Source organism: Dermacentor albipictus, chromosome 3 (genome assembly GCF_038994185.2).
Source record: "Dermacentor albipictus isolate Rhodes 1998 colony chromosome 3, USDA_Dalb.pri_finalv2, whole genome shotgun sequence".
Lineage (NCBI taxonomy): Eukaryota > Metazoa > Arthropoda > Arachnida > Ixodida > Ixodidae > Dermacentor > Dermacentor albipictus.
Window position 1 is genome coordinate 30174172 of NC_091823.1, and position 14023 is coordinate 30188194.

The 14023-nt window shown below is 49.3% G+C and overlaps 1 protein-coding gene across 1 annotated transcript; it reads right to left on the minus strand.

The window, feature by feature from the left end:
- Positions 1 to 3411: 3411 nt before the first annotated feature.
- Positions 3412 to 12786, minus strand: LOC135909686 (CRACD-like protein). The gene is made up of 2 exons (XM_065441715.1): positions 9799 to 12786; positions 3412 to 3878 (listed from the first exon to the last, which is right to left on the minus strand). Exons 1-2 carry the CDS (start codon positions 12727 to 12729, stop codon positions 3669 to 3671), a joined length of 3141 nt encoding a protein of 1046 aa, XP_065297787.1. The 5' UTR covers positions 12730 to 12786; the 3' UTR covers positions 3412 to 3668.
- Between the last annotated feature and the right edge of the window lie 1237 nt (positions 12787 to 14023).

Below are 14023 nucleotides of genomic sequence, written 5' to 3' on the forward strand. Positions count from 1 at the left end.
GGCGTAGACGAAGAAGTATGTACATACACTGTCACTGCAACCACAGGCGAGACACTGCACCACTAGGTTACACATCCCATTCACAAAGGCGCCATTCTTTTTGACCCCACTAACATGAGTCCTGAGAGTTGTATTGGATGAGTTCTCCGTAGAAGGCTGCAAGAATGGCACAGAGGCGATGCCACCGCCGATTGCCTTGCCGTTGCTGGGCCGATGACGAAGTTGCACCCAGAACGACGACACGATGGCAGCAAAGTGGCGTCAACCACCATCACCGGTTGACGGCTGCGCGCGTGGTGGAAAAAGGAACGGAGTGGTTCGCGAGTGCACCGGGCGTGGTCCCTCCGGTCATCGGACGCGCGCTGGCGGGATGATTCGCCGCTTTGACTGGGCCGCCGCTTTGCAACCAACATGCAGCACGCGATCCATCGGCTCTCAAAGCTTCCGGGAAAGCGAGGGAAGGTGGAGGAGCGGGAGCAGGATAGGTCAGATACAAGTGCGGCGATGGACGCGCCGGCGACACAGGCGCGAGAAGGATGGCGGCTGGCGCCACTGCCTCAGGCAGCTAATCTAGGGAAGTCCGTGCCTGTTCCTAGGGAATGCGAGAGAGCGGTCCGACCGTCTCGCCTTCTGTATAAACTGCCTCCTCCTCCGACATCGACCACCTACACTCTCCGCCCCATCTCCCGCTCTCTTTAGGCCCTTTGCCACTACGTCAGGCGCTTTCCTCTTCGCGAAGTTGTGCGTTGTGGGCTGCGTCCCGTTCGGGGTTTGGGGACGATGCCCAATTGACCGATATAAGGGAAGTACTGTCGGAACCTCGAATTGAATTTGCGGGACGGCAAAGTTGAAGCTGACAAGTGGTACTCAGAGGCACGAAAAGTAGGGGAGAAGGGACAAGGAGGACATGATTGAACAAATTTGGAACGCGATCACTGTAACTGCCTCGCATAACGTAGGAAACTGGACCCTATCGAGTAGAAGTACGAAACCGAACAAGAGCCAACTATGTCTTGTAGTCACTTTCGCCACCCTGCGCGAGAACAGCAGGAAGCCTGTGGCACCAAAAAACTTCTCGCTACGGGCCTTATTAGCCTACTAGGCTGCAACAAAAAGCACTTCTAAGAATTAAGAATGGGCTGAGTGCGTTTGGCAGGCTTTGTCAAATCATGAACAGCAGGTTGCCATTATCCTTCAAGAGAAAAGTGTATAATAGCTGTGTCTTACCAGTACTCACCTACGGGGCAGAAACCTGGAGGCTTACGAAAATGTTCTACTTAAATTGAGTACGACGCAACGAGCTATGGAAAGAATAATGATAGGTGTAACGTTAAGGAAGAGCAGAGTGGGTGAGGGAACAAACGTGTGTTAATTACATCTAAGTTGAAATCAAGAAAAAGAAATGGGCATGGGCAGGACATGTAATATAAGCAGGGAAGATAACCGATGGTCATTAAGGGTTACGGACTGGATTCCAAGGGAAGGGAAGCGTAGCAGGGGGCGAAAGAAAGTTAGGTGGGCAGATAAGATTAGGAAGTTTGGAGGGACAACATGGCCACAATTAGTACATGACCGGGGTAGTTGGAGAAGTATGGGAGAGGCCTTTGCCCTGCAGTGGGCGTAACCAGGCTGATGATGATGATGATGTTTTTACTTGTTGAAATCCCCACAGCTTCCCTGCTAGTTTTGAAGCTCGGAAAGCACATTGACTAGTGGCTATATTTCTTTAGGGAAGCGCATTTATGAGCACAACATTTCTTAAGTGCCGATAAGTGTTAATTGGAGGACCAGTGCATTTCTGCACAAGTTCTGAGGCCGTAATTCTCGAAGTTGGTGCTAATTGTGATTTCTTCAAAGTGAATTTGACTTGGTTAACCTTTAGATTCAACAACTGGGACAAGTTTTCTGAAGTGAATAACCGCCGTTAATTAGTAAAATCTTTGTAATGGCAACGTCAGAGGACTGCCATTTACGGTGCATGTCCTCTCCAAGTAACCCTCCAAGGGCCTGTGATTCTGGCCCCTTCCCGTCATCCCGTAGCGTTTAGCGACTGCCAGTGGCAATTAAAATATATGCCAGCCACTGCGTGGCTCAGTAATTATTGCGTTCTGCTGCTCAGCCCGGGTTTGATTCTCGTTTACAGCCAGATTTCGATTGTGGCTAAATTCAAACACAAGAACGCTGGTTTCACCGAGCTTAAGCTTGAAAGCCTAAGAACTTTATGGAGATGGTCGAAATTATTTCAGAGTACCGATTTGAGTATGTATAGTAGTCTGACAGTAGGTTCAATTCTTAACGACCACAATTTTATTTTAGGTGATAGTCCATTGGTGGATTCTGTCCAGGAAAATTTAGCAACAAATTTACACAAATATCAACGACCATGGGCGCTATACCGTACAAATATTCCAAACTTTTCTATTCCAATTCTGTGATCGACCCACCGCGATTGGTCAAAAACCTTTTTGGACCACCCCTACTTCACCTGTCTGTCACGCGACGTCACGAAAACTGCCATGTCTCCCCATCTGACATGACGTGTACACACTGATTATGCATGATTTCACAGAACAAGAAAAAAATAGTTACTTCTGATTTGACGCCTTTTAACGATTAAACCTCGGCTACAGGTCAAAAGTTTTCGGGCTGCACTCACTTCACCTGCCTGTCGTTTGACGTCACTAAACCGCAAAAGGTCAAAACGTCAAAGTGACGCGTACGCGGTAAAGATGCATTAATATGCCGAACAAAACTGAATTTTCTTCTGAATAGCCACAGGCTGCCCCGTTCCGAAAGGAATAAAAGATGGCTGCCGCCGATCGCTCAGGCACTGGCTACTCGCACCTGCCGGAGAGCATGGGTTTATTTGCGTATAATAAAGCTTTTTGCGCGGCCGTGTAACGTTTCCGAGCACTTTCGTCACGTTTACGACCTCGTTCTGCCAACTCTTCTTTGTTGAGGATCCGTTTTAGCGTCGTTTTTAGGCTTCCGTTGCATGCCGCTGCGATTTTTGACCAGCCACCGCAAGCTAAGTAAGGGAGAGCGGGCCAATCGCAGACGCCGGCACCACCCTATTCATCCGGTTATCCATTTTCAGTGCACTGGCTCGGCCCCATCGAATCCCTCTCCACTTGAGCGTGCCAATGTTATTCGTTTTTCAAGCAAACAAAAGTGAGCTCCTATGCGCGAGGAGAGCGTTTGACTGGTCTGTTCTGACAAACCTGAGGGTGACTGCCCTATGCTCGCGTCGGCGGTTACGCAAATTTGACGTCTATAGATTGGAATAAAAACATATTGGAATAGTTTTACGATATAGGGCCCCATTATTCAACCACTTTTTGTTTTTGAGAAGAATTAAACAATAACCCCCTCCCCCCTGCCTACCCCCCAACCTGAGACATATACGTCATATACTTCAGCAGAAAGTCCTCTCCAACCTTTTTTAAAGAATAAGCCAAATGGTGCAATTTTGTTTGCATTAGGTCCTGCAAGAATTATTGGTTTAACTTACTACTTCCTCGGGGCGATTAGCATGAAAACATCATTTCCTAACTTAAGCTTCAAAGTCACTTGGCCTGATCTACATAGAATTCGAAATCAGAGTTCAACGTCGGCTGCATTCCAAGGTTGCCTACGTCGATTACGTTGGTGCGCGTATTATGCGTGCGTCATTTCGACGTCGGAGCCTTCGTTGCGTCCACGTTTGCAGGGGAAGACGGTGCTGTCCCGACTATGGTCTCCAGCTCCAGCGCGAACGAGGCCCTACGTGATGCGCCCAGCTGCAAACTCGGATGGGATGTACGTCGGTTGGCGCAGTATCCCTGTTTGTCCGGATCCAACTTCAAGGCGCCCGGCATGCTCGCTTCCTTCGCCTTCACCTGCGCACGTGCAGCGTGGCCGTTTAGGGATTGAAATAGAAGTATACCTCAAGGTATCTGCACTGCTACATGCTTTAGGGTCAGAGCTAACTCAAAGCGAGTCACTCACAGTGAATGAGCTGTTGCGAAGCTTCAGGTATACAGTGCAGCCACGACGACAATTACGACACCTTATCATTCATTCATTCATTCATTCATTCATTCATTCATTCATTCATTCATTCATTCATTCATTCATTCATTCATTCATTCTACGTGAACTTGTGATGGGCTCACACAGATCTCCTCTCGACAGAATTAAATCTGCGTGCATCTTGTGACACCATCGCAGCTCTGCGCCAGCCTCGGGTTGAGCATTGGAATAATCGGCCTGTTCGTGCATCTGACTTGTATCGAGATAATAATTCGGATATTTCAAAAATGTGTATCTCCCACTGACTCTTACTTAGCGACATAAAAGAAAAATGCTGGCTCCCCCGTAATCGAGAGTAGATGTAAGCATGAAATGGCTTTCGACAAAGCAGATTGGTTCGAGATGATACTAGCTATAATCTTAAGATGGGTGTAGTGCATGTTCGCAACGCCACACCCCACCACACCACAGCGCAATACACCATACTTTGCACTCGCCCATATAGACGTAATAGCTTCCTGTCACAGACAGAACCTCATTGCAAGTCTCGTCTCGGTCAAGCAGCCATCCGCGGTGTGCCGGACGCTACTGGCTTGGACGCTGCCGGACGCTACCGGCATTGCCGGAGCACAAGGTGCGTCACGGATCTCACGGACCACTGGCGTTGAACAGAGCACAGGCAACTCACTCTAAGCGCCAAAATATGACAATCAAGTGTCCTGTATCTGCGTTTTGAAGGTCGCCTATTGGAAATGCCAAATAAAACTTCAGCGTACTGGAAGTTATAGGTTGAGTGATATTGTGAACAAACATTTTGAAGCACTCGGAAGCAACATCTTTTTGTAAATTGTTTGGGAAGTAGCTAGCGTATGTAATTAAATCTTGCCTGGTTGCCCGCATGATCTCGTTTGGTGCTCGCAACTTGCCCGGAGCTTCTGGTTCGGGTGCCCGGATAACGGCTTTGCCTTTTGGCTCAAGGTCGCCGACGTAAGCTAACAGCATTTCATGCTTAAAATTTATTAGCGCATTCGACTGGTCGTATCGGAGCACTCCGGCAGTGCTTGAATTGTGTAAGCTTATACATGCTCCAATGGCGAACGGCAAGACTGGTTACTGCTATGTGATCATCTCATTTCTGTAATACATTTTGAAATAACTATAAGCCTGATTTGGTTACAGTTGCGCTGTGCTTCGAAACAGACGGTCAGTGTAATGCGTCATAATAGAAACATTTCCGGCTATATACTTGCTTCAGCAAAGCAGTGACCCATGCACGTGCTCGAAACCGAAGGGTCGTGTCTGACAATATTCAATTCAAGTGTCAGTACATCTTCACCCGGGGCGCCAGAGAGCAAGCAGTTGAGAACAACGCCTCCGTCCTGCACGTTCTGTGGCGCCCTTTGCAAGTTGTTTCACTGCAATGTCATCAAGACACGCGAGGTGCGTAAAACCAAGTTAAATCAACGTTAAATCAACTAGCTGAAGAGAAAGTTTTGCGTCTTGACTGATTGCCACGCTGGAGTTAGCACTGACATATATGGCGAGCTAGATCACAAAAGCGCAGGCACGCAGCTTCCCTCGCATAGCGACAGCAAAATAAAGGCACGCCCCGCATCAGATGTGCCTCGCCTGTACGGGCAAAACGGGTAACAACCAGAATAATTTCTAGCATAAGGCATTCACGTGGATATGAATAAAGAAGACACACCACACCCCGCTGTCTTGTCTCGTGTCAGGTTTCTTGATGTCCATGTAAGTGTTTTCTGCTGCAAATCATTTAGCAATTTGCATGCAATGAGCGCAGGCACGAACCATTTTGAAGTGGTAGTATACATGACGAACTCAGCGTATGTCATTGCGTTGGCTGTTATATGGACTACCGAAAACCGCAGCTATGCCGATAAAAAAAAACAGTTGTATGACTTTTCTTTTATAACGGTGACTATACGAACTTGGCTAACCCTGATAACGAGTTGGTTCGTTAGGCCGACTAATTTTAATGCGTTAGCAATGTTAGGGTACTTCACGATTTTTCTGGGGGCTGTGTTTGTATGCGTGTATATTTGCATCTAACCGTTTTCCCGCCAACCTGGGTCACTGAGTAGTTCACGGCTGTATGGCTAGAGCATCCCGCTGGCTGTGCTGAGAAACAGGGTTTGGAACGAACCATCGGACAAACTTGAGTTGCTCAGTATGTTGAAACGTGTACATACGTGCTGCTCTTCAGCTAAATTCTTTCATTCCGATATCCGTCACTGTAGATGCTGGACTAGGTATGTACCGCTCTTCAATGAAACTCTTTAATTCTGATTTGGAATACTGGGTATGTGTCAATGGGTCTATGCTGGTCTTCAATGAACCTCTTTGTTGCTAGCTTGGGTGCCAACTGAGAGGAAGCGAGCCCACGCCACACCGGTCACTCCAGGACAGCAGTCCGATGCTTTAGCAGGCTGCGCCACCACAAATGCACTGGATAGTGCCGCTCTTCGGTGAACCTCTCGCTAGCTTGGGTCACTCAGTATGTGCAACCTGTTGTTTGGAAAGCGAGTGAACAATACGCACGTGTATCATATGGGCCTACACTAGCCTCGGCTATGGGCCCAACAGTTTGCTCATATTCATGTACAATTTTATCATGATATAAATAATTTCTAAAATAAAAATAATGTCTAAATTTCTAAATTCTCAGCGTTCGCACGCACCGGCGCGCCGTGCCTTTCGTCTCAGAGGCCATGTGCGGACTCCTTGGCAGCATCAGTAGATGGCGCAGCTTATCCAGAAGCAAACGCGAGAGAAAAAAAAATCACAGATGATTACGATACTCCCTAATTCGAAATTTGAACGCGGCTCTATACGTGTTTTCATTTCGCGGTATATTGAGGCAAATCATTTGAGATAGACAGGTAGCAGAGTCGGTAATCGTCGAAAAACTGATCTGCGGGTCAAGCGCGTCCACTTTTATATATGAGTTGTCGAAGGTTCGAATGTAATAGCTGGTGTTGCTTGGGTTTCAGAAAGTACTATATAATTCGCGTAACGCACACAATCAATTACAATACAGCTGCAAACCATTACAATCGAAACAAGTCTGAACGAGACCAAACCAAGATAAACAAGCGCGAGCGTGAGCTAGCGCGAGCAGACGATAGTAAAATATGAGCGGTCCGGCTGAGACCAGATACGAGCAAGCATCGAGGGGTCGGGCGAGTCCGCATGAAACCAGCCTGTTTCCCGGGCCCACGTCACTGAAGGGGCCGCTCCGTGGAGGAAGGAAAAACCACGGGAAATACTAAGGAGAACCCCTGACGTCACTCTGTGAAGCTCAGTGACGCCGGAACTTGTCGTTACTCCGCCATCTTGTGGTGTTAGATTCTCCTCTCTTGTTTACATGTTTCGCCTTCGGTGCGCAGCCACACCGGGAAACGCGCACGTTCGCGCGCTGTAGTGATCCAACGAACGGATACAATCATGGTGCATTCCGTCGCGATACTGTTACATGAGTCCATTTTGTCCGGGTATTGTGAGCTGACGTTTAGAGGAGTTCATGATGAATTCGGCAAGTTAGGCTGTGAGCCCGGTCCCCCGCTACGTTTACTGGCTTTTCTGAAGATAAGTCAGTGCATTCTCACTGCACCACAAGAACGCACAGGCAACGACTGGCAGCACACTTTACGCACATCATGACCTATGGCTAGCCTATCTGCAGTTTATGAGAACAAACACGTATGCTGGTCGTGGTTTTATAGCAATCATTTTGCTTTATTGAACAAGTTTCGGGCGACCGCGGAAATGTGACGAGCCACAGCGCGCCAACGAAGAGTCCGGCAGAAGAAAACGTCGTAACGCGCTTAAATACACCGACTGCGGCCTGAGGTATATTGCTTTCACGGTAAGTGAAGCTTCACGGAAACAAAGTTCTGTGGTGCTGCCGAACAGTAAGTGTGTTAACTGGGCCTACGTGCCACCAGCAACCGTTTGATGTGCGGGCAGGCGCGTTCGTTCTTCCGTCGAACCTTGTTCGCTCTTGCAACGCATCCGGGAACATTCACTTCCCTGCGGCCCTCGAGCACACAGATAAGACGTCTGCAGTAAGGAGGGTTCGTCCCTTAATTACTCACCGCAGCCGCTTCTTTCCCATCCTTCCACACGACTGTTTTACGTGCCGCAAATGCACCGTCCGCGCTCAAAAGCAGGAGCCCTGCACAGCTGTCACTGACCTGCCAGGCGTTTATCGTACATATTCTGAAGCAAAGCGATTTGTGTTTGTGATGACACGATAGCGTGAATCCATTCCAGACCGCAAACATTCCCAAATTATCCTTCATCTGTGCCATGACACAGTACGCAACCTAGGGACCAATACGTGGGAGCTCACACAAACATATCAAAGCAGCCATTGTGGCACAACGACACGGCCGCTACAGCGAAAAAAATGCCACTTGACTTGCTCTACGCTTTTTTTCCTAGCGCGCAGATGTGGTAGGGCATCTCAGTTTTTTTTTCCTTCCTCCATGGACTGCTCTCATTGGTTTGCGCCGTTCGCGGCTTGCATCTTTCATCTGCCGCTCCGCGTTAGCTCTTTCATCTTTCGCTGTTGCGCTCGTTCGCTCGGTTACGCCGTCGCCGCCGCCGACGCTCGTCGTAGGAATCGGCCAGTAAGGGCCGATTTACGCTCGAGCCGCCCATCGCCGCAAGCCGCACCGCACGCGTGCGGTCGCGCGAAAAATTGCACGTATCCAGCACTTGTGCACATATTACCATTTACACTGTGTGCACAGTGTATAGCTTACGCATTGTAAACCGAAATTTGTGCACAAGTGTTTGATACGTGCAATCTTTCGCGCGACCGCACGCGTGCGGTGCGGCTTGCGGCGGTGGGCGGCTCGAGCGTAAATCGGCCCTAAGAGCTGCACTCTAAAACCCTACACCCGCATGACGCGTTTCTGAGAGTTCGCCAGGCGCCGGCGCGCCATGCATTTCGGGGGCCACGCGCAGGCTTCACGGCGGCACCGCTGGTTAGCGCCGAGTTCTCTTCGCTAAGCGGGATAGAGAAGCCTCGCTGCAGTACAGGCTCCCTACATAAATCTTTTGGACTTTGGCAATTTGTTGTGTCGCAATATTGATTCAATTCTAAACCATAAGCATCGATTGTGAGAAAGGTTCTGCTTAATTTTTTTTATGAAATCAGATTGACATTCTTTTCCACTCAACTTCCGCAGCTACACAACTGATGAAACATGTCAGTTTTTTATTCTATTATTTATCCATTAAAAATCATCGTACAAATCCTGTTCTAGGAGGGAAACATAGCAGGAAATAAGGATTCTAATTGTTCGTTAAAAGCACATGATGCCAACAGACAATAAAGCCAAGGAAAGCTTAGGGGATATTAACTGTCTCTACTTGGAACGTAGAAATAGTAAAGTAAACGAAAAATTTAAGTAGACGAAAAGATAATCTCCCGCGTGGTGGGACTCGAACGCACACCTTTTGCATTAGGTGTGCGGTGCTCTAGCTATCAGTAAGCTACAGCGCGGGCCGTCCCTATGTCAACTTTCTCGGGTACTTGTGTATGTGTACTCTGGGAGTGTTACGTAGCGTTACTCACGGAGGCGCGTTGTCTTCTCGTCTACTCCAATCTCCATTCTCATTGTACAGACGTTTCAATAAAATGAACGAAAAATATCCCCCATGCGTTTCCTGGCGTCATTGTCTGCTGCCTTCGTGCATTTCTCGTTCAAAATTAAACGACCTTCTTTAAAGAATCGACAGTTGTGTCGAACGCACCTCGGTACCAAGTCGAGCCTGTCCAGAAGACGGCGCGGCAACCTGCGGCGCCATACTGCCGGCTGCTTGTGAACGAGCTGCCTCAAGCATCGCCCTCGCGTCTCTGCGCTTCGCCAGCTCCCGCTGCAGCGCCTCCTTGAACTCCTGCAGCGGCGTGTTCGGCAAACGCCCGGCGTCGTCGTTCAGGACCTCGTCCCGCTGGATCAGGTACTCCCTGAACGCCAGTCGTTCTTCCTCCCGAATCCTCTCTTCGTCCAACAATCTTCTCCGATCTTCGAGTTGCGCGTCAAAGCGAATGCTATCTTCGTGGCGCAGAACTTCCTCCAAGCTCAACTGACGCTGGTCTAGATCGTCGATTGCGACGCTCTGGCCTTGGCAACAACCGCAAGGTGCGTCTTTGTCACCAGTTCCTGCGGTCCAGGTCGCCCCAGTAGACCAGCATGGATTATCGATAACTGGCAGACCTGGAGGAGGGGGGCAAGACCGGTAGACAACGCGCCTCGGACGGCTCGCCTGCTTAGCGGACGCACTTCCAAGAGGAAGTGGCCGCGATGGAACCGTAGACATACATTGGCCAGTCGCTAAAGTGGCATTCCTGGGAGCTTGGACGCAACCGAAAGTCTTCATCTGACAACAGAGACGCTGGTCTGCGCATGTGCGAAAATGCGAAGCCACTGTGGCGCAATCAAAGCATGGTATTGGTCTGAACAGCCGGTATGGCCTTGTCGTCGTTGCTGCGCGTGGCAAATACCCCGGAGCGAACGCAGCTCGGTACCAGGGTGGCATTGGTTGCCTTGTGAAGGATGGCTTAAAATAACGTTGGCCCGCTCTTAGCGGCAGCGACTCGGGCTCAAACTCTGTTGAGTCTGCCTGTTCATCATAATCGGGGGCGCGAGGCCAATCGGACAAATATCTATTTCTTGCATTTTGTCGCCAGGTTGTTGCCGTAGGTTCTGAATTATCGTCTTCGCCATTTCGACACGGTTTGTCGGAAGGGCTTCTATTACCTCCAGAGAACCGTGACCTCATCGCCTCTACGCGGTCAACGAGTGGTAACGCGCTACTTTGCCCCCTTTCATCTCTACAGGGCTCCTCGGTAACATTGTGCGTTCGCATTTTTGTCGTCTTGCGAACTAAACGCTTTTGTGGCCCACCTTTTGCACCATTTTGAGGCTCTACGATTTCTTCAACAATTTCTTCGAAGAAGTCTTCAGAGTTTTTTTGTTCCCGTTCTTTCTTTTCGTGATGATGCCTGTCTTTACGCAGTCCTCTCGTGTGTTGGCATTTGCCTTTGTGTTCCTGTTCCTTCTCGGAACGCGGAGAGACTTGCAGAGACGGCGCTTGTCTACGTGCGGCTATAGCTTCAATCAGCTTTTTAAGAATTTCTCTGTCTATGCCACTAACGTTTGTAACAGGTGGGCCGCCTGACGAAGTGCTAGAATTGCGTGACAAATCGGTCTCTGCGGTCGAGTCTTCCCGGGCGCTGGACGCTGGTAACGACTCCGATGCTGCCGCAACTGATTTTCGTTGCTTTGCGGCCCGGGCTTTTGATCTTCCTTTGCTCTTAGGGGGAGATTTAAGCGACTGTACTGGTGAGGTCGTGCCTTCAGCCAGTTCGTCCACCTGATCCTCGCCACTGTGACTGTGGACACTGTACTGTCTGTCAGTGCGATGATCACTGGCGAAAGCTGTATCCTTTCCATCTTTTTCATCGGATTCGTCTTCATACTGAAAGGACTTGGAGTAAGACCGATGCTTCCTGGGAACTTTGGAAACGTACGCTCTGTGATCCGCCTTTGTCGTTCTGCTTGGGGAAGTGGCGACATTACTATCGAAAGCACTGTCGTCGAGCTCCACGTGTCGTCTGCTGCGATGCCGACGCGAAGGGTGCGACTTTTTCTGACTCTGGCTTATGGTGCTTTGGTCAGCCAAGGTCGGGGGTGGAAGTGCACAGAAAGCGTCGGGGTCCTGGAGGCTAGCGTCGGGAACGGGTTCCGCGCCTTTGCTCTTTGACTCTCGAGCATCGGGGACCGCTGCACTTGTGGAAGCCGCTTCCGCAGGAGCACGGTCGACGACCTTTGTTGGCTGTTTCGGTTCGGGAGGCCCGGCTGCTGCAGGCTCTAGTGAAGCCGCGGGGACCGCGCTGACCGAAGGTGGTACATTCGGGAGCATCGGTGGAGCAGCAGTTGCCATTGGCGCCGGTTGTACAGCAGTGGGGGGAAGGTAAGGAAACGGTGCTTGTCCAAGATGCATTTGCTGAGGTAGTCCGTACCACGGCGGAAGCATTCCTCCATACGCGTAAGGAAATGTTTGCGGAATGGCTGCTTGTTGAAGGCTCGGCTGCGGGTACGACGGTTGCGACATAACCGGCGCCATAGGCGGCATAAATGGCGATTGCTGCAAGTTTTGCGGCTGAAATGGAGAGCCTTGGATGGCCTGCTGTGTGAGAGCTTGCTGCGGCACTGGCATCAGCTGCGGGGCATGCTGCGATATTAAGGGTTGTTGCGAAGGCGGTTGCTGCAACGATTCCTGCTCCTCTGTCGGTTCCATCGTGGGCAGTAACGACTGCAGATACTGACCAATGCCAGAGGTGATTACTGTAGACAGATCTTCGGTGGCCGGTGCAGGCTGTTCAGTGCCCCCTTCGGAAGTCGGAGCCCGCGGCGCTGTCGACGTTGCGTCGACTTTCGGCTCGGCAGCTTTTTCCGCCGCGTCAGCGGACTTGCGGCGTGGGCGTCGCTGGGTGCGGGAGCTCCTTCGCTTGGAGGACAGGATTGGCACGGGCGGGTCATGCTGTGCCGAACCTTTTCTGCTTTGGGTACCGGTGCCGCTGCTAGTCCCGGTGGCCGCACCCGAGGCCACATTGTTGGGCTGCGGCTTCGTCTCGACCGTCTGAGAGCTTCTGCGGCTGCGAGGTTTGGTTCGGGGCATTTTCCGGAATTCGATGGCGCCTCTTCCGCCCGCGTGCGCGACAAGAGCCTGCGCCACTTCTTCCACCTCTTCAACCGGAGCGGAAGCACTTGGAAAGAAAATGTTTGAGCGCCATAAAAAAGAACAGTGATTGCGCGCTCTTGACATCATGTAGTTTACTTATACATCTTTTCGATTCACTTTAGCATGATGACTCGTCCACTTCGAACACAGGGTCGAATACGTTTTTTTTCCTACTAATTTTTTTTTCTCAGCTAATTTCATACATTCTCTGTAAACCGCCCAATTATTGGCCGACCCCCCACGGTGGGTATGTGCCACTTGTGCAGAGGAACAACAACACCAACGCAGTATATAAGCATAATCAAAGTGCGTAATTATATTGAACTATGAGGTGAATGCAGTGGAATAAAGTGCAGCAAATTACGTAGTGACAGCAAAAAACAACAAAGCTGCAACAAAGTTTGATTGTTGTACCAATTGGAGCTATGGAAGCGCATAATTAGAGTGCAATTCTTTACCTTTCTTCAGATCATTAGCACCAATAATAATAGCTTGGTTCAAGTACTGGAAGTACTCGAATTTCTCCAGGATTTCTCCAAAGGACAGGAAAACAAAATTTAAGACATGTTTTCCTTTTCTTTCATCCTTTTGGTGTATCTATTATAAAATAATTAATCATTAGTAATTATATATTTACTTATAAAAAGGAACGGGCCGTCAAACTACTGCAGCACAGTTGACATATCTTGGTATTTGGGAGAACAAGCCCAGAAATGTTTTGCAAGCCTCAGATTTTTCCTTTTCTTTCTTAGCGTTAAATATACACGGTGGAAAAACTAATATCAGCGCAACTGCTCACATGGATGAAGACAGAGTAAACACAAGGCATCGTTGTTTCATTTAACATCTACGTTTAACTGAAAACGTAGCAAAATATGTATCTCCAATAATCATATAACAAAAAAAGAAAGAAAAAGTATAACGCGAATAGTGAAAGGCACCCTTGCATCTGAAACACCGCTTCCACGTGCACATACTACCGACATGGTTGCGAGTTTTCGAGAAAGGCGATTTCTTTTTCCGGTAACGCGATTGACGGATGGCTGATGCATGTATATTTTGTCTTCTGAAGTTAGTACACTTCAATGATTAGGAGAGGTACAATACGTTTATGTCGTGCGAGGATGTTAGTACTACTGTAGCCCAGCATACACTGGCATTCAAGAAACTAGAGGTTCCTCAGTCGTATAACCATCTTTCGAAATTTCTTTTCCTGCGGGTGCTAGATTTA